Below are 21,077 nucleotides of genomic sequence, written 5' to 3'. Positions count from 1 at the left end.
ACAGGCCTGATTTGTAATTTAGTGAGCGACAGTAGACTACAATGGCCCTGCCTACTAGCAACTGTAATAACGTAAATCAGATGCAAATTTAGGCCTTAGTTATCCTCAGTGCAACAGAATTGGCAACCGTGGCAGGACACCAGTGGTTTGCTTGATCTCAGCCGCTTTTACAGCAAGGAAAGCAGGTTTTGAGAATTGTGAAATAGAGTAAGGGGGGGGCTCTAAATAGACATCTGTCTTATCTCTCTCTGCCCCAACCATCTCTGTTCCCTAAAAATCCGGCCTACGGTCCAGCCTGGTAGTGAGGGGACACTCTCACTCTGGGTCTGTAACCCTCCGGTAGCTGACCAGACACCCCGCTGGTTAGTTGGGCGAGAAGCCCTTCCTAAGCCCAGCCCGCAGGTACCACCATTTGGCGGCCCTGCTGAATCGGCCACTTGTAGCCGCTGCACGTGATCGCGGTTCGCGAGTGCAAACCCCTTCCCCGCTTTTCTCTGGAATAGCGCGGTTTGGCTGGCGCGTCCTAGTTTCTCTAGTGGACAGTACCGCAAGCCAGTGTGATATTATTCAGCTGGTCTTGAGCGACCCGGTACACCACAGGCTTGTTCCAGGAGGCTTGGTAAGAAGCCTGAGAAGAAGCCATGGCAGCTACTAGAGTCTTCACTGAGGACGGCTGGGAGCTGCTGCAAAATAAAAACTGTTTAGAGCGCGCTCTCGATTCTTTCTGTAAAGGGCCTAACCCTTGGAAATCTAATGTATTCAGGGGGGAGGATCCTTTGAATAAGCTGTGTGTATTGTGGGAAAAGTTTGTAAAAACTAAACCTGTTCCCAAAAGGAAGGCACAGAAAAGTGCTTTCATTTATGCCTTAGCCACTGTCAGCAATGAGCTTAGTGCTCAGGTTAAGGAGTTGAAAATCCAGTTAAAAGAGTTTGAGTCTGTAAAAGATCAATAGGACAGACAACATTTAAAATTGGAGGCTGTGGAAATTCAAAATGCAAAGCTAGAGGCTCAGCTTGCAGCAGTCATGTCACAGTGTGACCAAGCTGAGGACAGCCTCATAGAAAAGGTTGCTGCCTTAAATGACTCTCAGGCTACGGTGAGGCAGCTGCTTAAGGAGGCAGGCACTCCTAAACCAGGAGTGGCAGACCACACAAGCTGCCAGAGGGAAATTGCCAACCTGCGCCTGCAAGTCAGCAAGGCAAGAGGAGTCGTATCAGCAGTCAGCCCTGGTTGTCCAGCTGACTGGCTGAACTCTAATGGAGGTTCTGAAGTCCCACCCCTTGATTGTAATCAAGGAGGGGAAGGGAATATGGCTCCTGTAATAGTAACCGAGGTCCGACAACCAGGGCAGAGTCAGCCCACTATTAAATATGAACGAAAATCTTTATCTCCTGAACAAGCCAGAGTTCTGGGCAAGAACCTAGGTAAATGCTGCAAAGAGACAGCTTTGAATTGGATGGCAAAAGTGGCTGCCACCCCAGATTTAACACCAGAGGATACGGTTACTCTGATGAGGGAGTGCATGTCACTGGAAGACGTGACGGCATTGCCTTATGGTGTGGTTAACGGTGCTAATCCAGAACTCATAAATTTGTATAAAGCTGTATACCATTTATACTTCCCCAACGAGGATGTAATGGGAAAATTGTATTAGGATGTGTTATCTGAAGGGGAGAGACCAGAATTTTATGTGATAAAAAAAGATGTTACATTGGCTTGCTGGGTTAGGTATTCTTGTTAATGGTGCCATAAATTATGATGTTTTGGGATTTAAGAGACTGTTGTATCAGGGTCTGTGTCCATCCCTGAAGATAGCTTTGGGGTCTTTTGATTTTGGGAACACCCCACTGGTTGAGTTTGAATGAAAACTCCATGAGGTCTTTGAGCTGCTGCAGCAAAAGCAGAGCACCAAACCTAAAAAGGTAGCAGCTATCGAAGAGAAGGGGGAAACTAATGTTAAAAGGCAGGCTCCTAAGCCTCCGGCCCAAGCTAAATTTAAAGGTAACCGAGGACATTTTGGGGAGATTAATGTGACCCGCAAGGTTTTGTCACAGAAGCTATCCAAATTCCTCCCGTGGGATAGAATTCGGGACTTGAGTTTAGGAGAAATGATTAGGGAGCTGGCCAGGCTGGACGTCAAACCAGGCTGCTCCGAGAACTGCCAGTGTGGTGACAACAGACAGGCGCTGCCATCTTGCTGTACAGACGGACCGCCGCAAGGGAGACGCCATGTGGATGTAGAGTGTCATGACGCTTCCAACTGAGGCTGCCAAGCTTCCCTCTTGCCCCCCCTACAGGTAATAACACCGATTGCCTTTGACATCTATGGGAGACCTGTAGCGACAATGACTTTTACAGGGAAGTTCGGAGAAATAAAGCAGAATATATTAGTAGATACAGGGGCGTCTACTAGTATATTGTGTTCAGCGGCAACTCCTCAGCTAAGACAACAGCAATATTCTTGTGTTAAGTCTCTGCAATCCTATAATGGAAAGACATCTATGGTACCGTTTGTCAACAATATCAAGTGTAAGCTTGGAGATGAAAAAGTCACCATGCAAGTTGGATTACAAGATATGCACGGTGTTGGCATCATGGGATCAGACATAATTAAAGGACTAGGATTAACTATTGATCTAGTGAACAGGAAGATCTACAAAGCTCTGGACAACTAGAGTGTGGGTGACATCATTTCAGCAGTCCGTCGTTTAGGTGCCTTTAAGGCATCTGAAGAACTGAAGCTGCCCAATTGGGATACAGATGTGATGGACATTGTGACCCAGCACAAATCGGTGTTTGCAACGCACAAACTAAGCTGTGGTAAAACAACTGAGACTATAGAAGTTCCCGGCCCTGATCCGCGACCAATGTGTCAGTATCGCTTTCCACAAGAAGCACAGGATGGAATTGATGAAACCATCAAAGCATTACTGAGCCAAGGTGTGCTGATAAAGACTTCAAGTCCTTGTAATTCTCCTATTTGGCCAGTGAAGAAGGCAGATGGGAAGACATGGAGACTCACTGTTGATTATCGAGAGGTGAACAAAGTGACTCCAAGAATGGCTCCTGTGGTGGCAAAGTACCCCGAAATCATCGCACAGATTGCGAATGGAGCACGTTGGTTTTCAGTCATAGACATTTCTAATGCTTTCTTCTCCATTGGACTGCATCCCAATAGCTGGCACAAATTTGCTTTTACCTACAAGGATCAGCAATACACCTTTACAAGGCTTCCACAAGGCTTCCATAATGCTCCTACCATCTGTCATCGTGCAGTATCTAAGTTATGGAAGGGACTGATGCATTCAAAGAACATTATAAGCTACATGGATAATATCCTGATTGCCACTCCGAATAGAGAGACACACCTTGCTGCACTTGACGAGGTATTAGATGCCTTAAAGAAAGCTGGTTTCATCATCGATCCTGAAAAGGCCCAGCTTTTAAAGAAAGAGGTCACCTACTTGGGCGTCCGTCTGGAACATGAAGGTCGTACTCCAGACAAAAAATGGGTAGAGCTGATATCCAAGCTTCCAGCACCCACAGATGTCCATAGCCTTCGAATGTTCCTCGGCTTAATTGGATTTTGCCGAGATTTCATAGAAGACTTTGGTAGCCTCGCGAGACCATTATACAAATTACTGAAGAAGACACAAGAATGGAGTTGGGGTCCAGAGCAGTCAGAAGCTTTTGCAAAACTGAAGACAGCTCTTATGAAAGCGCCAGTCTTGGCATATCCTGACCCAAACAAAGAATTCCATCTTAAAATAACAACAGGGAAAGAAGTGATTGGTGCCATCTTGATGCAACCCAGTGGAACCACCTTGAAACCGATTGCTTATGGTTCCAGGACTCTAAGTAACGTTGAAAGACAGTTTACCTCCTGTGAGAAAGAGGTTCTGGCCCTCACATGGTCACTTCAGCATTGGGAGTACCTAATTGGAAGTGCACCCATTGTGTTGAAAACGAGCCACACACCTGTTCGATACATCATATCAGGGAAAGCAAATAATGGGCGAGTGAGCCATCTCAGACTGGCTCAATGGACTTTGACGCTAATGAACCATGACATCAAGGTGGAACCCTCCAACACTCAATCTAATCCACCGGCAATATTCTGTCAGCCTATCCAAGCTACAGATCCACATGAGTGTCCTATACCGGAACAGTCTGTGTCCAACATTACCTCACCATTTAGTCTACTGCAGTCGTTCAAAGACGTCAAAACTAAGACACCTGAAGGTATCTGGGTGGTAGATGGAAGCTGTCGAAGGAAAGACGGGCAACTAGTCGCTGGAGCAGCTGCCATGCATACCTCCACCCAGTACAGTGTAAAAAGGCCAATTAATGTCGTCTCAGCCCAAGCAGCAAAAATAGTTGCAGTCATCCTAGCGATGGAAGAAGCATTGCCAACGGCAGACATAACCATCTGCACCGACTCGGACTGGGTCCTACGGTTATTCATAGATTGGATGGTCGTGTGGAAAGAACAAAATATGTGCATCAACGATAACAATCCAGTTGCCCATGCTACTTTGTTAAATCACGCATGGAACTTGGCTACCCAACGCACTGGAAAAACATATCTTTTCAAAGTGTGAGCACATAGAAAGGACCAGGCCGAAGTCTCCATCCTGAATAATCAAGTGAACCAGCTAGCAAAAGAAGCAGACGGACTGGATCCAACGACTGCATGGAAGGTGAAGGACATGCAGAGCATCCATGCCTCTGCACCCTTCCCACCTTTGAAAGATTCTATCGATATCGTAAGACTACAAGAGTCCGATAAAGTCATCATGGAACTGCTAAGAACTGGAAAACATCAAACCTACAAAATCAGTAGACATTCCAGCGGAGTAATCATGGCACAGAACGAAAACCAGATACCTGTTTTGATGATGCCACATGTTTTACGATCAAAGCTAATCAAACTGGCTCACGCACAGGGGCATTTTGAACTAGAAAAGACTCTAAATCGATTAAAATCTGTAGCATGGTGGCCACAAATGAGTGCAGATATTGAGCATTTTATCAGCAATTGCCTTCGGTGCGCCCAAACCAACCCTAAACCATGAAGCAACAAGGGACCTTTAAAGCATCAACCGATTGATGGTCCCTGGAAAAGGTTGCAGATAGACTTCATTGGCCCATTGCCCAAAACAGCCAAGGGCAATGCCTATCGTCTAGTTATAGTAGATCCGTTCTCAAAGTGGATAGAAGCCATTCCCACCAGAACGTGCACCACAAAAGCTACCACGCGGGTTCTACTTAATGAAGTCTTCTCGCGTTTTGGTCTTCCAGTGGTCATTGACAGCGACCAAGGATCTCATTTCACTGCGGAAATCACAAAGCAATTGTGTACGGCCTTGAATATCAAATAGCGATTTCATATTGCAGGCCATCCGCAATCTTCAGGTCAGGTTGAGAGGTCCAACCGGACTATAAAGACGGCCTTGAGGAAAATGGTAGATGCCTCAGGAAAGAAGTGGGACCAGCATCTTCCTCTAATCCTGATGGCTATGAGATCCACAATCAGCTCTGTGAGGTATACGCCACACGAGGTGCTGTTTGAACGACCAATGAGAACACCTGAGCTTTGGTGGTTACAAGGAGGGGTGCCTCCCGATGAATTCCAACCGAGGGTGAAAATTGACCAGTATATACAACATCTGCTATCCATAATATCGGAGATCCAACAAAATGTGGCCTATCAGCTAAAAAGGAACATCGTGAAAATGGACAAAAGATTGGCTGAGGAGTTAACCCTTGATAACTGGGACATTGGTACAAGAGTGTTATATCGCCATTATAGCAAAAAATACCATCCATTAAGTCCTAGATGGCTCGGACCGTGTCCAATAGTGAACAAAGCCAGTCCAACAGTTTATCAACTCAAAATCACGACTAATAAAAAGAAGAAGATCCTAAAGTGGTTTCATATCTCACAGCTTAAGCTCTGAAAGGGAGAAAAAGATTAGCTTCAATTTTTCAGTCTAACTGATAATGGGGGTTAGAAACCAAAATCTAACCTACTGTCTTGGTTTATCTTTTTCAACATGGAGTTTTCTTTCAAACTGTTCATTGTTATTATATGTATTAATTATATTGTAACTACAGGTGTCAATATGGTTCGTATGAATGTTAGAATCGTAAGTAATGGTCAGGTAATTAAACCCAATAACCGTAATAATAAATACGTGCATCCCCTAAAGAGTAAGCTGGTTATAGTAAAAAACAAAGTGTAAAAGTGCATAATAACTAACACGCCATTGTCATATTAAAGTATGGATCGTATTCCATCATTAAAATCTAGTGCACTACTTCGTCGCTCTGCTCATCCAGTCCCTGCTTTTAGGTCACAAGCAATGTTATGATGGATGATTTTCTAGTAGTCACTCTCAATCACCATCAAGGAGGGGATTGTAGCCTGCTCATTTTTGACACCTCATTAATATGTATAAGCAATCATTAATATGTATGATTTGTTATGAATATGTAGTAGCTGTTAGGAATGTTAATACAGAAGTTTCTAGGAGTGTTGCACACGGCATGCAAGTAGCTGCACGTGTTACACTGTGCTGCTGCACATGGCACGCTGATCCAGGCTGTTACAGCTTGTCTATCAAAGCACCCAATCAGAGACCCTTGTTTTCCTGTACAGGGTCCAATGATTGTAAAGATAAAGATCATGAATATTTATGAGAAGGGTGCTTTGAAGGCCTGGCTTACAGTTGTCTGTGTTTTTTTGCGCCTTTTCCACCTTGCTTGTGTTTGTGTCACCCTGTCAGTCTCAGTTAGTTAGTTAGGGTTAGCTAGCTTCTCGTCATCGAGTGTGTCCGTTAGGATTAGTGCATCAGTTCAAGGCACCAGCGGCCGGGTGCTTGTCCGTGACAGGAGCGTCGTGTTAGCTAGCTAGATTTTGTGTCCAGTATAGGGAACAGGTACAGCTCATCGATCACTGGTTCCTGCTGAAGAACAGAAGCCACCAGACGACCAGCGCCAGGCAAGTCTCCACCGGTGATTCCTGCGTCCAGGAGCGGAAGGCCCCAGACGAGGATCATCACCACCTGCCTGCACCATACCCGTCCCCAGGGTCTCCGAGGGATCGCCTCTCTGTTCCTCGCTAAGGGCTTGGAAGGAGCCTAAAGTTTGAGGTCGAGAGCACCGCAGAGGGTCACTGCTGTGAGGGATCTCCTCCTTGTCTTTCACCAGAGGCTTTCAATTAGCCAAAGGTTTGAGAGACAGGAGCTTCTCACCCACTGTCAACTACTGGACTGTGTAATTATTGTATTTTGTGTAACCTTATGTTTGTGGGGTACTTTTCTATCTTCTTTCCTTCTTGGGGTTGAGATAAAAAGTGTTTACCTGCTTTTCCTTGTTGTGCTTTTAAAACTTTTACAATAAGTGGTTTGGCCCTTTTAAAGTAAGTCACGTTTTCATTTGCTGCAGCATTCTTGAAACAGCAAACACCTATAATAAATAAGGTCTGGTGTCGACTGCAACTTCCACTGAGGTTTTAATAACGTAAATCAGATGCAAATTTAGGCCTTAGTTATCCTCAGTGCAACACAACGAAGAGGTCCCAGATCCATCAGTGCATGTGGTGGGCTAATTTAGGGGGGCCATGGACAGGGCTAGGCAAGTTATGCACTGGTAAGTCAGTGTAACTTACACACCAGGTAGCAGAAGGGCAGGTCTGTCTGGAAAAACAGCCAGGAAGGTGAAGGTCCAGGAGCCATGCACCTTTCCCCCCCTTACCTGCATGCGCATTGGCAGTATATCTGATGCACCCATGTCACTTCTGAGTTCAACCCGCTGAGTTTAAACCAACTCTGAGCATTCAGACCCCCATGCTGCTGGGGAGACTGGAGCTCTGCCTCGCCTAGGGCTGAGGAATACAGTCAGCAGAACGAGAGGGGAATTTCTATGATGGAAAACGAGAATGCCTGGGCACGGTACATGCCCACCCACAGATGGAAGGGAACTGTCGGCAGCAGGAAGGGACAGAAAGCAAGGGGAGTAGAGACTGTGCTGTCAGGGAGTCCTCAGCCCGGCCGGCCAGATATTCGAGGGGATTCGCAGGACAGGGTGGATTTTAATACTTTACCTTGTCGTACACAGCAATGTAGAGTGAAAAACCAAATGTGTCCTTCAGCTTCGTTTTATCAGCGATCAGCTGGCAGATCTCTTTGGCAATGGAGGCCGAATCTGCAGGGACTGTGATGCTTTGGCCATTCATCAGTGTGACGTTAAAGACAATGGGTTTCTTCTGCTTTGTTGCCTGTCGGCCAGAGAGAAACAATGGGAGGAATCAGACAGAGCCCGCGTTCCCAAGGAGCATGGAGAGTCATTGCAACTTAAGAGCTTTCTCTGCACCAAGCATGGTCACAATCACATTCACGATCTCAGCTCATTAAGTGGAGTTATGTCTTCTCTAGAAATGCGGCTGTGGGTATCAGTGCAGATGCTCACTACAGCGAGGGGAAAGGCTCTCCCCTCACGGTAGTTAATCCACCTCCCCAAGAGGCAGTACCTCGTTTGACAGACGAGTTCTTGGATTTGAGGATTGTAGCTGGGTTGACATTTTAGTGTAGACCTGGCCTCAGTCTGCAGGGCTCATACAAAGGAAAAGAGTAAACACCAGCTCTCCACCCAACTTGCATCTTTAGCAAATTCAGCAGCAAGCAACTGGTCATCCACTTACGGACTGGACACAGTTGCAGCCATGTCCTGCTTTGCTAGTCCAAATGGGAAGGAAAGACTACAACGTGCACAGCTAGCGGCATCGCCAAACCAGGGTTACTGTTTTCAGTTCCTGAACTTGGAAAGATCCGCCAGTGAAGACAAATAACCACAATGCAGCATGGACACACAGCTACGTAACTGAGAACCCACTGAGGAGAGAGAAGCTACCTGTAGCTCCAGCCAGCTGGGAGGTTCAGCCCGTGCCCCATTGGTATAGGTGCGTTTCAGCCGTTCAGCACAATACGGCGCGTAGCCCGTGGGCCCACTGCGGATGAAGTTCAGCAGGTACTGGATGTACAAAGCATAGGAGACAGTTAGGAAATGCAGATGTTCCTAAAGAACTAGAGACTCACAGGGGCCAGTAGATCAGATCGGCCTGATCCTGTAATAGCTACAGTATTCCAAAACCCACTTGCCAACGTATTCTGCTGCTTTTCCTGGCATTTTCTAACTAAACTTAGTCACCCATTAAGATTTCTGTGTAGAAATGAATCTTCAATTCCTGCAGGGCTTGCACAAGCCTGTCAGGTAAGTGAGGAATTTTGCACTAGAGCTGTTTGCAGTGATATGTAGAACCCCTCAGCAGGGGGTACGGTGTGTGAGGAACTGCTGGCTGTATTTATGATTGCAAATGCACATGCCTGCCTGGGCTCTGCATGGCACCAAGGGCGTCCTTTGTCCATGCCGTCAGACTGTGCAGAGTCGCAGTAACTGCACATGCAAACACAGGGGTGCAAACTGCACATGGACCATCAGCTCAGGACTCTCCCTGGAAATCTGACCGGCTATCTGAATCCACAGGCCAAAGCTCATGCTTTAGGGAGCAAAGTGCTCTTCTCCCTGTAAATCAGGATGGGGAGGTCCTATTTCCACCACTGGGAAAGAAGTGGAGATGAGAGCAGAGTCGGGCCCCATCGAGTTGAATGGAACGACAGCAGAGATACATGCAATTTGTCCACTCCACACATGCCGCTTGAGCGGGGCCCTCGGCTTGGCAGGGGGAGTGCCGGGAGAAGGGAGGAACATGTGCAGAATAATCTCTGGGGAGGGAGTTGCTGCTGAATTTTACTCTTAACTATCCCCCTTCACCACATTACAGATGCCTGTAATGTACACAGGACAGGCCCAATCCTCAGCAGGTGTAAACTGGCGTAGTACTGAAGCAACATGGAGTAACTCACATGAAGTCAGAGCACTGAAGTCAATGTAGCAGCCGAGGTTCTGGCTCCTGTATTTAGGTCTGGGAGATCAACGATCTCCTGGGGTTCTATTTAGTGGGTCTAGTAAGGACCCACTATATCGACTACTGATTGCGCCCCCATCGACTTGACTCCGGTGCTCCACTGGGCCATAAGGGAAGTCAGCTAGAGAGTTGCTCCTGTCACCCGTCTGCAGTAGGGATGCTGCGGACACTCAGCTTAATTACCACTCCAGCTATCTATTCCTGTAGCTGGAGTTGCGTCTCTTAGGTCGACTTTCTCCCCCACTGCAGACCTGGCCTGAGGGAGGGCGAAGGGTACACTACCAGATACTATGTTCTGATTTGTCCACTGGAGTCATGATGGGGGAGGAGTTTCTGCATCAACAGTACATCAGCTACATTAGCAACCAAAAGTTAATTCTACATACTGGCGCCAAATACAACAAAGAAGCCCTCAGACTGGGTTAGGCCTGATCCAGGGAACGAGGGCACGATACCTTCACAAACTTGTCTGAGGGAGGGAAGCAGCCCAGGCAAAGCGAGAGGAGGATCCAGCCTCGGGCTCGACTGCTCTTGTTGTTGTTCTCAGAGAGCTGTTTGCAGATCTGGCAGTAAATCTCATCTCTGCAACAAGACACATGCAGTCAAGAGGACTGTGCCTGGCTGATCGCACTGTCAAAGAGACTGATGGACTTTGTGCCGTCAACCTGTGGCTGGATGGATCCCACCAGCATTCAGAATGACCATTTCAGCCCTTGAAAGCTACCTCTGTCACAACTCGGTAAATGTACATGTTGTATTTACTTCCCTTTCCACAGTGCTCAGCAGCGCAATATCCAGGCACCATGGCCTCATTCAGGAATCCAGTGTCAGAGGTTGGAGGGAGGGGGGGAAACTGAGGCACAGAGAGTGACTGATTTACCCAAAGTCACACAGGAAGCCAGGGTTGAATCTCAGCCCAGTGCCTTCTGCACAAGGTGTTAATCCTACAGTGTCATGGCCTCAGGGCAGTTGTATGTCCAGTCTAGTCCGACTGTGACCAAAGGCTGATACAGCTGTTTGGTGTTTTACGTGAAATGAGTCTTGGAGTTTCTGTCCAGCTTGCAGGGGGAAGCGCCCCACTGCATATCGAAATGTCAGGCATGAAGGATTTTACTACTGGGAACAGAGGCTTGGGGAAGAGCATAGACATATTTTGAAGGCCTCTGTATAAGATAACGAGCCTTGTGGATAAGGGAGAAGCGGTGGATGTCATATACCTAGACTTTAGTAAGGCATTTGATACGGTCTCGCATGATATTCTTATTGATAAACTAGGCAAATATAACTTAGATAGGGCCACGATAAGGTGGGTGCATAATTGGCTGGATAACCGTAGTCAGAGAGTTGTTGTTAACGGTGCTAAATCCTGCTGGAAAGGGATAACAAGTGGAGTTCCGCAAGGGTCTGTTTCGGGACCCGTACTGTTCAATATCTTCATCAATGATGTAGATATTGGGATAGAGAGTACGCTTATTAAGTTTGCAGATGATACCAAACTGGGTGGGGTTGCGACTTCTTTGGAGGATAGGGACATAATTCAAAATGACCTTAGCAAGTTAGAGAAATGGTCAGAGGTAAACAGGATGAGGTTTAATAAAGAGAAATGCAAAGTGCTCCACTTAGGAAGGAACAATCAGTTCCATACATACAAGATGGGAAGCGACTGTCTAGGAAGGAGCATGGCGGAAAGGGATCTAGGGGTCATAGTGGACCACAAGTTGAATATGAGCCAACAGTGTGATGCTGTTGCAAAAAAAGCAAATATGATTCTAGGTTGTATCAACAGGTGTGTTGTAAGCAAAACTCGTGAAGTCATTCTGCCGCTCTACTCTGCACTAGTTAGGCCTCAGCTGGAGTACTGTGTCCAGTTCTGGGCGCCACATTTCAAGAAAGATGTGGAGAAATTGGAAAGGGTACAGAGAAGAGCGACAAGAATGATTAAAGGCTTAGAGAACATGACCTATGAAGCCAGGCTTCATGAACTGGGCTTGTTTAGTTTGGAAAAAAGAAGATTAAGGGGGGACATGATAGCGGTTTTCAAATATCTAAAAGGGTGTCACAAGGAGGAAGGAGAAAATTTGTTCCTCTTGGTTTCTGAGGACAGGACAAGGAGTAATGGGCTTAAAGTGCAGCAGGGGAGGTTTAGATTGGACATTAGGAAAAAATTCCTAACTGTCAGGGTGGTCAAATACTGGAATAAATTGCCAAGGGAGGTGGTGGAATCTCCCTCTCTGGAGATATTTAAGAACAGGTTAGATAGACATCTGTCAGGGATGGCGTAGACGGAGCTTGATCCTGCCTTGAGGGCGGGGGGCTGGACTCGATGACCTCTCGAGGTCCCTTCCAGTCCTATTATTCTATGATTCTATGATTCTATAAACAAGCAGGATAATTGTGACGTTAGTATCAAGAAAGAGCACAAGGGAGAGAGTCTAGTAGCTGAGCTTTTAAACCAGAAGCTTTCAAAGAAACCACAGCTAATGGTGGAATTAACTAGTGTGAATGTGAAAAGGCAAGCTACCTAGCAAGAGCATAGGAGCATGTGCTATAAAGACTTAACAAAAATCCAGTAGGGAAAGAGAAGCACCAATGAAAATGTCTCTTAAAATAACTTAGTTCCCTGGGTAGAAATGTGGACACAGAACACAGGACAGAGGAGGTCTGCCCAACCAGCCAGAGCAAGGGCACGGCTATCGGGAACAAGGATGGCTGGGGCTGATTTTCAGCTAGCAGAAACTGCAAAAGCTCCACTGGAGACAGTTTATACCAGCTGAGAAGCAGTCACAGGAGCATGTGAGTTGAAGTAAAAAAAAAAAAATGCGGTAGACAGCCCAGACCAAGCCAGGGGGAAGAATCATAGAAACTATGGAAACGTAGGGGTGAACGTGGTCTTGTGCCATCGTTAGTCCAGCCCCACTGAGGCAGGACCAAGTAAACCTCCAGACACAGGGATTCCAGAACCTCACCTGGAAATCTAGTCCAGCACTTAATTGGCCTTTAGATGGTAGGAAAAACATTCTTACGACAGTGATAGAAATGTAGCCGTGTTAGTCTGGTGTAGCTGAAACAAATTGTATCCAGTTTGTGGGGGACGTGGGGCAGAAAGAGAGACCCCTGGACAAGACAGACTCTTCTGCTGGATTGAGTTAGTAGCTGGAGAGTTTAACAATATTATCCGGTGGGTTGAGGCTGTTGCTGTTGTGCAGGACGCTTGCCCTGCACTGGCCCTTTAAGGGCAAAAACCCAGCCTGAAGCGGGGGCTGCTAGTGAAGCCCCAGCTGAGGCAGTTGTGGCTAATGAGGGCCCAGCTGGGGGCTATATAAAGAAAGGCTCCTAGCGGCAAAGGGAGGAAGAACACTCTTGTGCTGGCTAGATAGGCAGTGGGACCTGGTTGCATAGGAAGCAGGAGGGTTGCTGGAGGTAGAGCAGGGCTGGGAAGCTTTGGCCAAGCAAGCTCCCAGGCTGAAAGGCCAGAGGCTACTGGGGCTGTGAGGGCAGCTGGGGTAAGCAAAGGCAGCAGGCCCACACCCCCTTGCTAGTGATGAATGGCCATTACAGATGGCAGTTTGCCCTGAGGCAGGGGCTAGGTGAAGACTGACGAGGGGTCACTGAGGCAAGGTGGGTACAGGGGAGCTGGGTGTGCCTTAGGAGGGGAGGACCCTGGAGTGTGCAGTTGGGTAAACATCTCCTCCTCTCCTCTCCCCCCGGAAGGGGGCACAGAGAGACTGGTGTGGGCACTGCCATGGGGCAGTGTCCTGAAGAGGATGCTGTGGTCAAAGAATGAAACGGGTCTGGACTAGAGGGAAGAGCAGAACACGGGGAGACACCAGCAAGAGGGAGGCATCCAGTGAAGCTAATTCCCAGGACTGCTGGCTGGAGGGGACATGGTGGTGAGCCTGCCCTGTGACAATTCTAATATAATTTAGATGCTAATTATGCTGGTTATTACTTGCCTACCCGTGATGGCCATGGAGAACAGTTCTCTTTATAGCCGCCATTTACATATTTGCAGTTGCTGGCATGTTCTCCCTCGTCTCTAAACTCAACTTGCCCTATTCTCTCAACTTTACCTCGTAGGTCAGATTTCCTACAGCTGTAAAGTTCTGTTGCTCTCCTCTGGAGTCTGCAACTTGTCCACATCTTTCTTAAAGATGCCCCCAATTGGCTGTCCAGCTGAGGCCTCCCCAGTGCTGAGCAGAGCAGGACAGTTCCCTCCCATCTCGGATAACACACCCAAGAATGACACTTGGTTTTTTTCACAACAGCTTCTTGATTCATATCAGTTTGTGATCCGCTATATGCCCCGGATCCTCTTCTACGGTACTGCTGCCTAGCCAGTTATTCCCATTTGTATTTGTACATTTGACTTTTATTTCCTAAGTCTAGTACTTTGCACTTGCCTTTACTGAACCTCATTTGATTTCAGACCAGTTCTCCAATTTATCATGATCATTTTGAATTCCAATCCTAATCCTATCTCCCAAGCTGCTTTCACCCCCTCTAGTTTGCTGTTAAATTTTCTGAGTGTACTCTACTCCATCGTTCAAGCCATTAGTGAAAATACTGAATAGTCCGGACCCCACTAGATTCATCCTTCCAGTTGACAGTGAAAAAACTAGTTACTTTTTGAGCACTGGGTCTTTTTCAACCAGCTGTGGATCTTTTATAGTAATTTAATCTGCATCATATTTTCCCTACTTTACTTCTGAGACTGTCATGTGGTACTGAGTGAAAAGCCCATCTGAGACTGCTGTATTGGGCCAGACTGTAACACCTTTATGATGACGGCTAGAAACAAGGGTTTCAGGTGCTGAGGTCAGAGAGAGAACAGCTGGTGTGTATACTTTTGTGAAAGAGAGAACCTAGAAGTGGAGTTGTGAAACTGTAAGGTAGAAAGAAGTAACACAGACACTGATCTAACAAAAAATGGCAGGGCAGGCTGTGAGGAAGGCAGTTCCAGCACACGGTGGTGAGACCCTCTTGGGAGTAGCTGGTTAGACTTCCCCAGAGATGAACTGAGCCCCAACTTCTCAGCTAATGCTGGGTTTTGGAAAAAGCGCTCTGGGTGGTCGCGGAGGCTGGCCTCGGAGGACAGGTGCGAGGCCCATACCTGATGGCAGGGCGCAGGATTGCATTGCCGATAACAAAGTGCACTTTTTCGAGGTTGGACATGGGTCTGTCTGAGATTGTGCTCTGCTCTTGGATTAGCTCCTCCCTACTGTTCAGCTGGCTCACCACCTGAAACACAAAGGCAGATTTCTCAGGAGCTCTTCTGGGCCAGTCAGTTGCAGCTGAGTCCAGGAATTGATAACTCGACTGTATCTCCACAGTCAAAACATCCCCAGCATAACCCAGGGCATGTCTACACTAGCTCGGTAGTTCGAGCTAGGTAGGCAAATGAGGGCAACCGGAGTTGCAAATGAAGCCCGGGATTTAAATATCCCGGGCTTCATTTGCATGTTCCCGGGCGCTGCCATTTTTAAATCCCCCTTAGTCTGAACTCCGTGCCCGCGGCTACACACGGCACAGAGTAGGTAGTTCGAATTAGAGACCCTAATTCAAAATACCATTACTCATTCCACAAGGTGTACCAGTAGTTTGAATTAGGATCTCTAATTCGAACTACCTACTCCGTGCTGCGTGTAGCCATGGGCACGGAGTTTGGACTAAGGGGGATTTAAAAATGGCAGCACCCAGGAACATGCAAATGAAGCCCGGGATATTTAAATCCTGGGCTTCATTTGCAACTCCGGTTGCCCTCATTTGCCTACCTAGCTCGAACTAACGAGCTAGTGTAGACGTACCCCCAGTGACAGCTGAGCACTGACCAAACCATCAGCTTTCCCCTGTAAGTTCACCCCAAATATCTACCGCTGCAGCATTACCCTCATCGACCAGCTGGCTATACTTGTGTGACTACTGGCTCGGCTGTGCAATAGCGAGAATTCCCTGCTGCACTCATGTTCCTTAGTGATGGGTATTCTTAAAACATCAAGCTAGATATAAAGGATCTCTGTTCTCCATCAACTAAGAGACTTATTTAATAACATAGGTGAGGAGCCAGGTCTAGAAGCTGCTCCTTCACCTTCAAACACACAAGCTTTTCCCTCTAGTGCAGCAGTGAGCAGATGCCAGCCTGCGGGTCAGCTCTGGTTTTACCTGCACCTCCATGGGTGCTTGCAGTTCCTGTTGGCCATGGATTACTGTTCTCAGCCAATGGCAGCTACAAGCACCCATACCTATGGAGACGCAGGTAAATATAGTGGTGGTGGCCCGCCGGGCCTAACCCTTGCGAACCACCACCGTCTTATTGCCCACCCCTGCTCTCGTGCCAATGCAGAGCTCCTCTAGCCCGTGTTAGCGGTAAGTTCAGTGAACCATGCAGTAGCAAGCAGCATCCTTTCCCCCTTCATGCCCCCAAAGCCAATGGGGTCACCATGGGATGTGCTCAGGAGAGCTGTTGAGACCCTGGCCCTGGCCTAAGGACTGCTAACCTGAGCCCTAGCTATGGGAATGGGAAACAGGACCCAGGACTTTGTTAGTCAGGACAACAGACCGTTATCGACTGTTTTTCATTTACTGAAAAATGGTAAATGGCAATTTTCAGTAACCCTAGCGATGCTCATTTCTGTTAGAAAAGTGGTGAGAAACTGGGTCATTTAAAACACTGCAAAAGGGAAACAATGTGGACATTTGTTGTTTTCAAGCTGTTCTAAGGCCTGTCCTTGCTAGGGAGGGGTAGGGCGCTTAGCCTGGAATCTCCGGCTGCCAGGATTAGAAGAGGCTAAGGCATCTGTGAGGTCGCGTCTACACAGCAGTTATTTCAAAACAGAGCACTCTTCCCCCAACTTCCCTTCCTCCTCGGACAATGAGGGATTCAGGAGTTGGAGTAAGAAGCCCGTTACTTCGAAACAATGGGCTTGCTGTGTAGACGCACACTATGTTATTTCGGAATAATGTCAGTCTTTCCGAAATAACACTGCTGTGTAGACATAGTCTGAGAGAACTGGTGGAGGGATTGTCCTTTAGAGGAGCGGAAAAAAATCAAACTTGAATCTCCCCATGTAAGTACAATAGGGCCTGGGGACTGTCCAGGGGTGCATGCCAGGGAAAAAGTGGATGAGAACATGCAGTTTGTGCTCTGGAGGAATGGCCTGAGAAGGGGAAGGGCAAGACAGCAAGCCGTGGGAGGCAGGACACTCCCTGTATTTGTACAGCCCCTAGCACAGTGGAGCCCTGAGGAAAGCCTTTAGGCCCCCTACACAATACAACTCTTAACAAACTTGTGCAGAAGAGCCACACTTTGGCAGGGCTGGAGGAAGTGGTCCTGTCAGGAGATGAATGACTCAGTAGGGGCCGTGTGTGCGTTTCAGTGGCAAGTAGCAGAGCAGGAGCCCTGTGTGTAGGGAACGGTGGGCCCTGGCGCTACCTGGGGAGGGAGATCTTAGCCCCGGGGGCAGGCAGACCATCGTGCCTGTCAGCACAGGGAGGAGGCCTGGCAAAGATACCTGGGGAAAGCTACTTTGGTGTCCGCCTCTTACCTTTCCTGTCAGCTTCGAGGAACGTTTCAGCTTCACAGAGGAGATTCCCTTGGAGAGTCTGTTGTCCCTTCTGTAGCCTCCCTACAATAGACATGGCCATGACAGAAAATTAGTCCAATGCCCAAAGCACAGTAGAGACCAGTGAATTAAGGAATGGCAAACAGGGTCTGAAATGCTGATCTATGTGATGGAAATCCCCATTAACCAACGCATCCTCTCTACAGTGCCAGTGCCTGCAGATGGAGTGCTTTTGGGCAGTGTTATATGGACATACTGAGCCAGACCCTTAGCTGGTGTCAATCGAATTCAGTGGAGCTACAGTGACTTGTCTGAATACTGCATACTGATGTCGTTGCCTCATCTCAAAAAAAGATATATTGGCATTGGAAAAGGTTCAGAAAAGGGCAACAAAAATGATGAGGTGTTTGGAATGGCTCACATGTGAAGAGAGATTAAAAAGACCTGGACTTTTCAGCTTAGAAAAGAGAAGACTAAGGAGGGATATGATAGAGGTCTATAAAATCATGATGGGTATGGAAAGAGTGAACAAGGAAAAGTTATTTACTTATTCCCACAATATAAGAACTAGGGGTCACCAAATGAAATTAATAGGCAGCAGGTTTAAACACCCAAAGGAAGTTTTTCTTCACTCAGCGCACAGTCAACCTGTGGAACTCATTGCCAGAGGATGTGGTGAAGGCTAGGACTTTAACAGGGTTAAAAATAAAGCTGGATAGCCATCGATGGACCTAACCTCCATGAATCTATTAGCCAGGATGGGTAGAAATGGTTTCCCTAGCCTCTGTTTCTCTGGAAGTGGGTGATAGGGGCGTGCATATTACCTGTTGTGATACCTCCCTCTGGGCATATGGTATTGGCCACTGTTGGCAGACAGGATACTGGGCTAGCTGGACCTTTGGTCTGACTCAGTATGGCCGTTCTTCTGTGTCAGCTGAGGACCAGTTTCATTCACTTTGCACTCTACTGGGTCTATTTTTGTTTTCTTTGCAAAGAAAAGTATTATAGGTTTTACCCCTCTAGTCCTAGCACCAGCAGGAAGCCAACCCCCTGACAGGCCCTGCTGGGTCGCCAGACAGAAATTGGGCTCTCACTAAGCACTGCTAGCTCCGTGGCTTTGGCCATAGTTAAAGCACAAGTCAGGATCCTCCAGGAACACAAAGAGGAAGCGACTGGCCCCAGCCCTCACTTGTATCACTTGCACCTCAGCTAACTGCTCAGACCCTGCTGAGGTGTGCTACAGAAAACTGGACAACAGGCAATTTCTTATGCAGCACACACCCTCTCTGCTATCCCCATACTTTTCCTGTAAGTCACAGGCATGGGCAACTCTAGAGCACCAACCCCCAGCAATACTGAGGCCACCTTCAAGTCAAGAGAAAAAAGACTTTTATCAGTGTCGGTTGTTCTCCACCTGCACTGCCTCTGCGGATCCATACTGTCGGTGCCCTCCTAGAGGGCCTACATGACTCCTACAGGCAGGATCTCTGGAGACAGGCTCCAGATGGAGTAAAAAGTTGCTTCCAGCTACAACCGCTTGGGAAGAGACACAATTACAACAACTAGTTCAAAGAACTCTAAGATGTTATTAAAACTGCCAGTAAACCTATCCTAAATGAGCTCTAAAGGCCGGGTCAGCTTGTCACGTGGTCAGTCATCTAGGAGTCTACGATGCTGAGACTCTTCCCTCTGCCATTGTGCTGCCGTGCTGAGTGGGGAGAGAGATTAAGGAGCACTCGTAGGCTTTGTTGCTCCCGCATTTAGCGCACACCCATAGCCCGCCTGGAACACTGTCAGCCTCACTGGAGGAAACTGCAGCCTGTTCTGCCAGCAGGGGTAAAACCATTCACATACCAGTTGCAGGGATTAAACACTCTGCCCCCAGCACTGGAGAGCCTCAATCTGAGCCATTATGAGAATAAAGGCGTCTCCCTCTTACTGGCTGTGGAGTGTTGTTGCCCGTAAGCTGGACTTGGCTTTTCTTGCCAAGTGTGTCGTAGATCTGGGTCATCACAGAGCTGCTCTTGCTGCTGGTGTTCTTAGCGAACATTACCGGCTCTGAGAGCTCGCCCATGAACCGCAGGATGATGTTCCACACAGCCAACGAAGCCTGGAACACCAGGAGACAGATACGGGGTCAGACTGATATGGGGAACGGCAGACTCCCAGACACACACAGGCACATACACGTCGCTCTTCTGGCTTCCCCCATCTACTGCTCAGGCAGGTAAAGCCCTGTGCTCCGAATCATTCCCGTGGGATGTTTTCCTAGACCCTCAGGTCACAGGTGAGCAATATTCAAGTGCCCCTAGTGCAGAAAGGACAGGGCATGAAGCTGCATGTGGCTCTGGTGGGAATGTTAGTCCTGGCTGATGCTAGGACATTAGGCAGATATAACTACATCACTCGGGACAAATCCACACCCCTGAGCGATGCTGTCAGACCAGCCATCCCTTGGTGTAGGCGGTTTTCCCAATGTCTTAGCTCCTGCCTCTCAAGGTGCAGTACCCGTGCCAGGGGGAGAGCCCCCCCATCAGTATAGGCAGTGTCTTCACTCACATGCAGCTGTGCTGCTGTCTCTGTGCTGTACGTCTAGGAAAATCCTCACACTCGCTGTATCAGACAGCTGCTGTGGTGAGGCAGCTTTTTGAATCTTGCGGGGGGAGGGAAATACAGGATCGGGCTGGCAAGTGGGATGGGAACCTTAGCTGAGCCAGAGTCTGCACTTACTCGGGGTGGCAACCAGCATTTCAACTTTCCCAAGAACCCTGAGGACTCCAACCTGCCAGGCAGTGATGAGAAATCTGTTGCAGAACTGGGACCTTCGTTTTCTAAGGCTGCTAAGTGAGAGATCCCAGAACGCCTCATCCCTCAGCAGCAGGAGCAGCGTGATGGGAAGGCAGGGACTGTGCTCTCCCTCAACTTCACCTCAAAGACCAGAAGCTGGGCAAAGGGCGATCCTGAAGCCCTTTCCACCTCCCCTGAGCAGCAGAGGTCAGGGGAGTCCCATCCTTCGGTACAGTGAATGGCAGGGCTCTCTCCCATGCAGCCAGTACTAGGCTGTGGGCAGTGCCTGCCAGTGGAAAGCAGAGACTCAGCCTGTAGGGCACATGGAAATTGCTAGTCCCACTGTGGGCCTCAGGAGTGTCTCTTTGGTGCTAGAGTTTCCCCTGCTTGCAGCCCCTTCTCAGGGAATGACCAGCTTGTTGGAGGCGAGGAAAGGCAGGCCACGGAGCCAGGCCGGCTTAGCAGGGGCACTGCAAGGAAGGAACATGGTACCAGGATATCATCCTTCTCGTCGTGGTAGAGCAGCGGGTGGCGCAGCGGCTTCCGCATGTGCGTGTGTGTAGAGGATCCTTGAAAGTAAGTGGCAGCAAACTTTGGAAACGTGTACTCCGCCAGGTCATCAACCTCCTCTTCCAGCTGTACACTCATGGGAAGCATGTCCAGGTCCACCTCGTCCAGCATGCCTGCCTTTGCTTCCAGGTCCTGCACAGAAAGCAGACAAGATCACCTTTCCTTTCTCCCT

The 21,077-nt window shown here is 48.2% G+C and overlaps 1 protein-coding gene across 3 annotated transcripts in view; it reads right to left on the bottom strand.

The window, feature by feature from the left end:
- Nucleotides 1-21,077, bottom strand: part of MYO7B (myosin VIIB) — a 94,688-nt gene that overhangs the window by 24,474 nt on the left and 49,137 nt on the right. For all 3 annotated transcript variants that reach the window (XM_075937439.1, XM_075937438.1, XM_075937440.1), the window contains exons 24-30: nt 20,828-21,037; nt 19,488-19,658; nt 17,531-17,611; nt 15,100-15,227; nt 10,445-10,571; nt 8,915-9,034; nt 8,109-8,282 (exon numbers count right to left, since the gene is read on the bottom strand). In XM_075937439.1, the coding sequence (XP_075793554.1) occupies nt 8,109-8,282; nt 8,915-9,034; nt 10,445-10,571; nt 15,100-15,227; nt 17,531-17,611; nt 19,488-19,658; nt 20,828-21,037 (1,011 nt within the window). The remainder of the gene's footprint in view (nt 1-8,108; nt 8,283-8,914; nt 9,035-10,444; nt 10,572-15,099; nt 15,228-17,530; nt 17,612-19,487; nt 19,659-20,827; nt 21,038-21,077) is intronic.

Source organism: Pelodiscus sinensis, chromosome 10 (assembly GCF_049634645.1).
Source record: "Pelodiscus sinensis isolate JC-2024 chromosome 10, ASM4963464v1, whole genome shotgun sequence".
NCBI classification, from domain to species: Eukaryota; Metazoa; Chordata; order Testudines; family Trionychidae; genus Pelodiscus; species Pelodiscus sinensis.
Note: the sequence above shows the minus strand (reverse complement) of the source record. Positions and strands in the feature narration are given on the sequence as shown.